This window comes from Erpetoichthys calabaricus, chromosome 14, assembly GCF_900747795.2.
Source record: "Erpetoichthys calabaricus chromosome 14, fErpCal1.3, whole genome shotgun sequence".
NCBI lineage: Eukaryota > Metazoa > Chordata > Cladistia > Polypteriformes > Polypteridae > Erpetoichthys > Erpetoichthys calabaricus.
Genome location: NC_041407.2, coordinates 90,381,670 through 90,389,926, shown reverse-complemented (window position 1 = coordinate 90,389,926; position 8,257 = coordinate 90,381,670). Strand labels below are relative to the sequence as shown.

The 8,257-nt window shown below is 37.6% G+C and overlaps 1 protein-coding gene across 1 annotated transcript; it reads right to left on the bottom strand.

Moving 5' to 3' along the window:
- Positions 1 to 1,490: 1,490 nt before the first annotated feature.
- Positions 1,491 to 7,925, bottom strand: med18 (mediator of RNA polymerase II transcription, subunit 18 homolog (yeast)). The gene is made up of 3 exons (XM_028819464.2): positions 7,785 to 7,925; positions 6,919 to 7,011; positions 1,491 to 2,792 (listed from the first exon to the last, which is right to left on the bottom strand). The coding sequence occupies exons 2-3, from the start codon at positions 6,989 to 6,991 to the stop codon at positions 2,239 to 2,241; spliced, it is 627 nt and encodes a 208-aa protein (XP_028675297.1). The 5' UTR covers positions 6,992 to 7,011; positions 7,785 to 7,925; the 3' UTR covers positions 1,491 to 2,238.
- Between the last annotated feature and the right edge of the window lie 332 nt (positions 7,926 to 8,257).

Below are 8,257 nucleotides of genomic sequence, written 5' to 3'. Positions count from 1 at the left end.
TATCTTCTAGCAGCACACCGGTACAAACAGATGAATGTACAAGACTCAAATAAAACACTGGGGGTCTACTGTCAAAACACCATTTTTTTTGGTGCCTCCACAAATCTTTTGTGCCCATAGATGTGCAAGAACCTAGGAGGTTAGTGAAAGGACGCAGCAGTTGTCAGACTGCTGCAAACTGGCAATTAATTGATCCAAAAACTGCAGGGAAAATGGTTTGAGAAGAAGTCCAATTGTGAAGCTGTCAAAACTGACAGTAAAGGAAGCAGCTGTAGAAGGTACCTGTGATTCACGTAAGCAGCTAAAAAAAATCTCTCTCTAATCCTCAATTATTTAAGACTGCAGTTGAGGGCACTGGTATCTCCATGGCAGGAACCATGGTTTCCAAAACCCCAGGAGAGATGCAAGAATTCCTCCTGGCCTTGGAGTGCTCTGGGCTACTATGTTTTCTGGAGAGAATGCGATATGAGGGGGAGAAGTGAATTTTGAACACCCGGGCTGGCTTACTGTTACAATAGGATTTAGTGTTTAGATGTGGGGTTAGGTATCTGACTGTAATTTATTTGTTTTACCTTTTTCTTTTCGTCTGGGGCGCTCACTGATGTATACAGTTACAAAGCCTTTAAATATAAGATATATACAGTACCTGGGGACTTCATTTTTTAAAAGCCGTGCAGCATATTTCATCTAAATTAAAGAAATAAGACCAATCAAGTTCAGATATCAAACTAACAATGCATGACCTTATCTTAACCAAACATAGAAGTTAATTTGTTTAACTATTAATCTTCACGTATGGTATAAACTTTAAATAATTTGAGCTGTCTGATCTAAAGTTACAACTTACAGGTAAGTTATATCTGGCTCACACTTCTCCTACGAGATAAGGCTTAAGTTATAACATTTACTTTGTTCTACTGTTTACATAAAAAAGATGCTTTTATTGTCCCTCAGCTCTAATGCTGCTGCCCACTTGGTTCTTGTGCCACATCTCAAATTCTGTCCATCTATATTAGTTCACTGCATAACAATGTGCTGTCACTGAGAAAGTCTTTCTATAAAATAAACTCGGTCTTCTAGTAAGCCATAGATCCAATTAAAGTGAAAACAAAAACAGCTTGCATCATGCATAATTATTGTCATAGCAACCGGCTCACACAGATATGCAATGATTTGCTTTGATTTTTAGTGTCAAGCTTTAACGTTGAAGTTTGTGATGCTGAGCAAAACCCCCACAGGCCCAAGGTGATGGTGCAATGCTGACATCTAGTGGTTACCACCAGACTTGCACAAGCGCTGCACTACTCAGTCATGTATTGAATCCCAATAGGAAACCTTGCAAATACTTCGATGCCACATACAAAAAGACAAAAAAAGGAAGATCTTTCCTCATAATACAAATATTTCTGCTATTAAAATGAAATATAGGACATCAGACCTTATATGCTTGGAGTCCAGAACAGGTATCAGTGAAAGTCATAATTATGAAAGATTGAATGTTTTTTAATTTTTCATTTCACTAGTTGTAGCATAATTGTCTTCTGTACAGAATCAGAAAATTTACATAGAGAAAACATTTAGTGAGAGTGGTTTGTAAAAATAAAACATGTGCAACAGGTAGGCTTGACACTTCAAGTACTGTATGATTTAGTAAATACTGAATACCGTTTACTGCTATATAACTTTGTTACCAGCATACAGCAATTTTAAAATTTTCCATCACATCATCATATGAATAAGAAATTACAAATCCTTTAATCCTGCAAAACGAAGAAGAAAAAAAAAGGCTGAGAATGCACACTTTCTGAAAACCTACATAATGAACTTAAGACAGTTAATGTTTTAATTTAACATTAGCCCTTCAGTTGTAATATATTTATCACCACCTAAAGTATAGTAAACTTGTATATTTAGATTCAGATCAAGAACGTTACTATATTTTTCAGCTACAATTATATTCTATAGTTTTAAGTGTGACTATACTTAAAGAATGGCAACATTCATTCATCATATATTACAAAAAATAATATTAATCAATGAACAGAACCAAAATTTTTTTTTTTTGCATTTAAATCAAATGGAAAATACAGAGGATACATGCACACACAAAAACATTCTTTTATATTGCTTAGAGCGACATTTGTCATGGTACACCATTTTCTGTTACATCATCATCATCATTCTGCGATTTGCTTTAAGAAAAAGGTAATCTGTCTCTACTTGTGCAAACAGATGCTGTTACATCAGTCTCTTTGGGTCAATCTTCTCCAGGTGAACCAGTGGTTTAAGTTGCTCAGCAAAGTTCCTCATGTCATCTGAGACGGTGTCCTGCCCAGCAGGGGCTAACATACTTAGTTCCACAAGGTTGGATAAGGAGAGATTCTCCGTACTCTCCGTGTTCCCTGGCAGAAGCAGGCGGTACAGCTTGCAAACCACTACTTTCAGGGCTCCTTTTCGAAAAATGTGACCTTTAGCCACAAACTCGTGGTCCATGCGAAAGCCCATTTCTGAAAGGAATTCCGTCAAGTTGTGGGAGACTGCCACGTCTACACAGTTACGTACCAAAGCATGACGGCTTTTATCACCAACTTCTGGCTGTCCCAAGTATCGCAGGTGCCATGGGGCATTAGGCCGGTCCAGTGAGTGTCGAGCTCTCAGAATAAAGGGACTCCCCTGTTGGCCCTTCAACAGGAACACCATCTCATGGTCCACAAACGTGTCAGGCTCCATGTTGTCACAGAGTCCACGCAGTCGATGCAGCAAACTTTCCAGGGACTGGTCTAAAACACTCCCTGTTAACAGACAGACACACTGACAATTCCTTTTTTTAAATTAACAGAAAGCAACAGTTTTAGCAAGGAATCCAAAGTTTAGAATGAAAATTCTCCACACACCAAAATCAAAAGGCAAAACAAATGGATAAAAAAAAGCTGATTTGAAATGCACTTTAACCGATGATCATCTTGCACACTGTCGGGCAACCGGGGAATTTTCTGGGGGCGCCGCGAAAACTTTTGTAAAATATTTAAAATTGCTAGTGTTTTTGAACTTTTGGAAGCTCTTATCTCTGTGAGCAAGGTTTTTCAGCACTTATGGAAATGAAGTCTAAGAAACGCGAGAGAGACTTCAAATGATCGACAAGGAAATGCGCGTCTGTCTTTCGAAAATTCATCCTCGCATCAGTCTCATATGTGCTGAAAAACAATCTCAACGTTCACATTAATTAAATTTAAGATTTATCCTTTGATTCCTTTATTAATAAAATGTCTTTCACACTTGTAAAATTAACTGTTTTTATTGGCGATTGTCCATAGATTCTGTTGTCACAACTTTATTTATGGGCAGTCCCTCAGGTGCACCGCGAAAGAAAATTTTTGGACTTAGTGCGCCGCAACTCGAAAAAGGTTGCCGTTCGCTGATCTTGCATTTAAAGCTTCTTTATGGACATTACTTTTAGCCCTGCTCTTGCCAGCACAAAGGAGTGAGGAAATAAACGTCACTCCCTAGCAGAACCGAGCCCTGGACAGAATGACAGAGTACGGCAAAGGCGCCATATTATAATGATTAACTTTAAAAAAGAAAAAACATTCTGGGATTTGTTAAGATCATTTGTCTGCAATGAACATCCTAACACTGGACTCACTAGAGACCAAGATTATAAAAGGGTATTACACAAGGGGAGTGTATGAATGGCAAAAATGTGAAAGCTTGCATTCTAGACTATTCCATTTCTACTGCTCACAAAATTTCTCACCCTACAACTTGCACATCCAAAAGATGCCCCAGCACCAAGGGTACTGATAATCACATATATTTAAGAAAAGAAAGAAATCAAGCGTGCGCTCCCTTCGACTTTCTCGTATGCTGAGATAGAAGAAAGGGTCACCAGAATGACTTCCACTTGAGCAAGATTTCTCAAATATCTTATCTCTTAGTTTCTCATCATAACTAATTGATAATATCGATACACAATCATTTCTCTCCATTTATATATCAAACTTTATATTAAAATATTTTCGCACTTAGGGAAGTCAAAACGGTGGTGGAATTTTGTTCATGATTACATATGCATTTGCCTGGATTACGTGTAAAGTAAAAAGAGTTACAGTCACCTAAAAACATAGAAAAAGTGTTAGTATTATATAATATTTGTTGCAATGAATTGCTATAGGTAAAACTGCATTTAGCCACATTTAATTATGATAATGATGGCGGAAATAAAAAAAAAAAAAAATCATAAAATGAAATGTCTTATCAGGAACACGACGGGGGCGTAGCAGCTTATTGTTTCCATTACATCTTTATATTTTCATAGCATGTTCAATGTTTACACTTTATTGCTAAACTGATGATGTAAAAATTAAAATAAAATGAATAATAGGTATTGAAGGAATATGCATTATATTGAATACAGTTTTAAATATCACATACACATTTATATTTCTATGATACAAAAAATTCAGATGGTTGTTTAAATAAAACACTACTTCCAGTTGAGCAATTGGTCTCAAATTTCATATCTGTTTGTTTTTCATCATTAGAAATTATCAATACAGTTATGGCGGAGTGGTGGCTCTGAGGTTAGGGATCTGCACTGGCAATCGGAAGGTTGTCGGTTCAAATCCCATAAATACCAACAGGGAGTCTGCTCTGTTGGGCCCTTGAGCAAGGCCCTTAACCTGCAATTGCTCAGCGCTTTGAGTAGTGAGAAAAGTGCTATATAAAATGCAAAGAACTATTATTATTATAATTATTACAACAATTCAATTATCTATTTGTAATTATAACCATAGTTTACTTGAAAATTCGCAAAAGTATTCTATTAAAGTACCACTTCCGGTTGCATGATTTTTCTCAAATTTTATATCTGCTTATTTTTCGTCATTTCTAATATCTGCACAAAATTTGAATCATATATCTTTATTAATAGCCATAGTTTACTTGAAAATATCTGAAATGTATTCAGTTAAAGTACTGGAAGTGGCCCAAAAGTTGATATATTTTTGATATAAAGCAGGTGTACAAAATCTCACTGACCGAGGGCAAAGCGTTTTTGAGTTGTCGTGTTTACACACAGACAGACGTCAGTTCAAAAATGGTATTTTCGGATTCAGGAAGGTCTAAAACGTCAAGATTCATCAAAAATGTCGAGGTCACATTTTTTCACGATTCCTATACTTTCTCTCTACCATGTATACAAGAAAGTAAAAAAAAAATGATCAAGGAATGCCAAGTTTGCAGGGTTCCTGCCAATACGAGACTCCTGAAGATAACATACGGACAGGACAAAGAGGATGGTTATGCAAAACAATTACATTAGGATGGTTTTTCAATACTAGCGATTACAAAAAAAAAAAAAATGAATTCCATTAATATATTCCCATGCTACTGACACCCTACCAAGTGCTGCTGATTCATGGACCCTCCACTCAGGGTTTGAGGCCTGCAAGTTTGCAGCAGGCCCAAATGGGGTTTGCCCTGGGTGCTCAGATTTCCATCTAAATGACATGCGCTCTAAGTGGGAGTGAGCCCTGCGATTGACTGCGCTGTGCCCAACACTGCCAGGATCTCTCTAACTCCCCATGATCCTGAACTGGATTTAGTCAATGTGACAATGTTAAGCTCCAGTTTCATGTTCAAAACTATAGATATCTATAGATTCTATTAGGAAAAAAATGTGACATTTTAAAATTATCCTTTAAATAAAACACAGTTGTGCCTTCCTTCACAAGAAAATGATGTGGATGTTTAAAAAGTGGTCCATAATCTGCCATACTACCCAAAATCTGAGAGATAATGGGACACCCTGTGAAGCTAAGGGGTGTCTAAATTCCAATAACGTCACTGTTTTCAGAACTTCAACATTTCAATGTCTACCTGGGGCTTGACCCACTTACCAGCGGATAAATAACTGGATTGCCTACCCACAGCAGCACTCTGTCACTGCTAAAAATGAAGACTCATTTTAGATCACCACGAAACATATAAAAATGATGTCTCTTATTGGGAAATTCTAAACTAAGATGGGAAAGAAAAATTATGGCTTTCATCACTATTCTTGCTTTATAGAGTGCCCACTATCTCTTCAATATTTCAACAAAAAAAAAATTACATACTTTTGTGCATCATTAATTGCTAAAAAGAGAAAATGGTACTCATGTGTTATAGCCAGGCCACTCAACCCAGATGGCACTTCTCCATTCACTCCCTGCTCCCATTCGATGTTATATACTTAGCAACATTAGAAACTTTGTGACAGAAGTAATGTTTCAAAAGTAACTAAAAATCAAATTTTACGTATTCTTGTTTTTATTTTGTAAATAAACAAATGTAAAGATCAAAGTTTGTAATACTGCAAATAAAGTAATGTAAAAAACAATTTTCGCCTGTCTGTGCCTGGTTTATAGCACGAGTACTGAGAAAATCACAGATTACATTAATACATGTGTTCCAAATGCTAATTTTGTCTTACTTTAAAATAATGTTGTCCTGTCCAGACTGATTTCACTTGCGACTTCAAGCGTCTACTGGTTTGCATTATTTTCTGAAGCCACTTTTGCCATTTATTATTTATTTATTTTTTAAAGAGTACTCAGTCTTTTCCTGACAGCACTGGGCGCAGTCACTCACACATCAGCACACACAAAGATACATAACAACATACAAACTCCAGACAGACAGAACTCAAAAGCCAGGGGGCAGCAGCACCGCCACCGTCTATCGTCGTTGGCCCCACACTGCAAACTTAAACACCATCTAATGCAGCCTTCAAACTACTAAACCAGTTATCTGTTTACTACTTTTAATGTATTATAACTCATGGGAGCATACTGATGAACGGTAAACAAACCACAAAGATGATCTGAAACACAAGCGTCACAGTTAACATACAAACATTCCATCATGATGCTTACTTACCCTGCAGCAGGTACTCCATCATATTGATTGTACCCCCTGAAACAGGAAGCACGGTGACTGGGGGCGCCTCCATAACTGCTATTCAAAGATAAACTGAAAAATACAAAGAGGTCCCATTTTTCAGTGGTTATCATAATGCTGAACCACAACCTGAAGTGCTCCCTCTACCTCTACTCTGGGATGTCAAACTCTTAATCTTAAACACTTGATTTTAGGGGGCTGCAGGCTTTCATATCCATCCATCCATTTTCCAACCCGCTGAATCCGAACACAGGGTCACGGGGGTCTGCTGGAGCCAATCCCAGCCAACACAGGGCACAAGGCAGGAACCAATCCCGGGCAGGGTGCCAGCCCACCGCAGGACACACACAAACACACCAAGCACACACTAGGGCCAATTTAGAATCGCCAATCCACCTAACCTGCATATCAACCACTTTTAATTCAAGTATACTTCATTTGCCTTAATTTTAACTGGCCTTCTGATTGCTTTCCAGCTTAAATAAACTGTGCGGGAGCGACAACCCAGATGTCTTTCCATAAACTAGCTACACATAAAAATGAAGCTGAACTATGGGTAGTTCACGAACAGCCCAAAATGTCTCATTTTGCTTCGGCCTATGTGCAAACACCGGGGTTGGAGCATGCATTGATGCGAACTTCATAAATAATTACTTTGTTTTTTAAAACCATAATATTACAAGTGCATGTTACTGAATTATACATAATAGGATAACAAATACACATAAGAGTATTTTACTTTGAAAATGAATACAAATGAGAAAAACGAAATAAGATGTAACCCCCCACCCAAATAATAACATTAAATGAAAAATAAAACAATTTATAAGAACACAATAATTTACCGTTTTACGGGCAAGTGTCTAATCGCACTTTTCTGCTGCTCACATCAGTTACCACCGTTCTAAACAGTACGGGCCCATTCGACCGCGTCCACTTGAAAATCCTACGCATCTGCGCAAGCGCTTCTCTGCTACGGAGAGCCGAGAGGACCAAAGTTCTCTCATACAAACCAAGGACGTCACCGGTGCTCGCAGCCTCGTCGCTAATTCCCCAGTTAATTTTGCCAGTAGGTTTAGAAGAATAAAGGTATGTTAGTAAAGTAGTCTAATAATAATAATATAACACTGTCATATACCTGCATATTATTACTAAGTGTGTTAGAGAAAAGCCACAATGAAACAGAATGTAAGGCGATTTTTTTAGCGCATCCCGAGTCACATTTCACATAATGGTTGAAAAAGGACGACAGAGGACCGCTTAGTAACTTTTACAGTTTCAAGTCGATTTTATAATGAGGCACTTATAGCTTCTATAA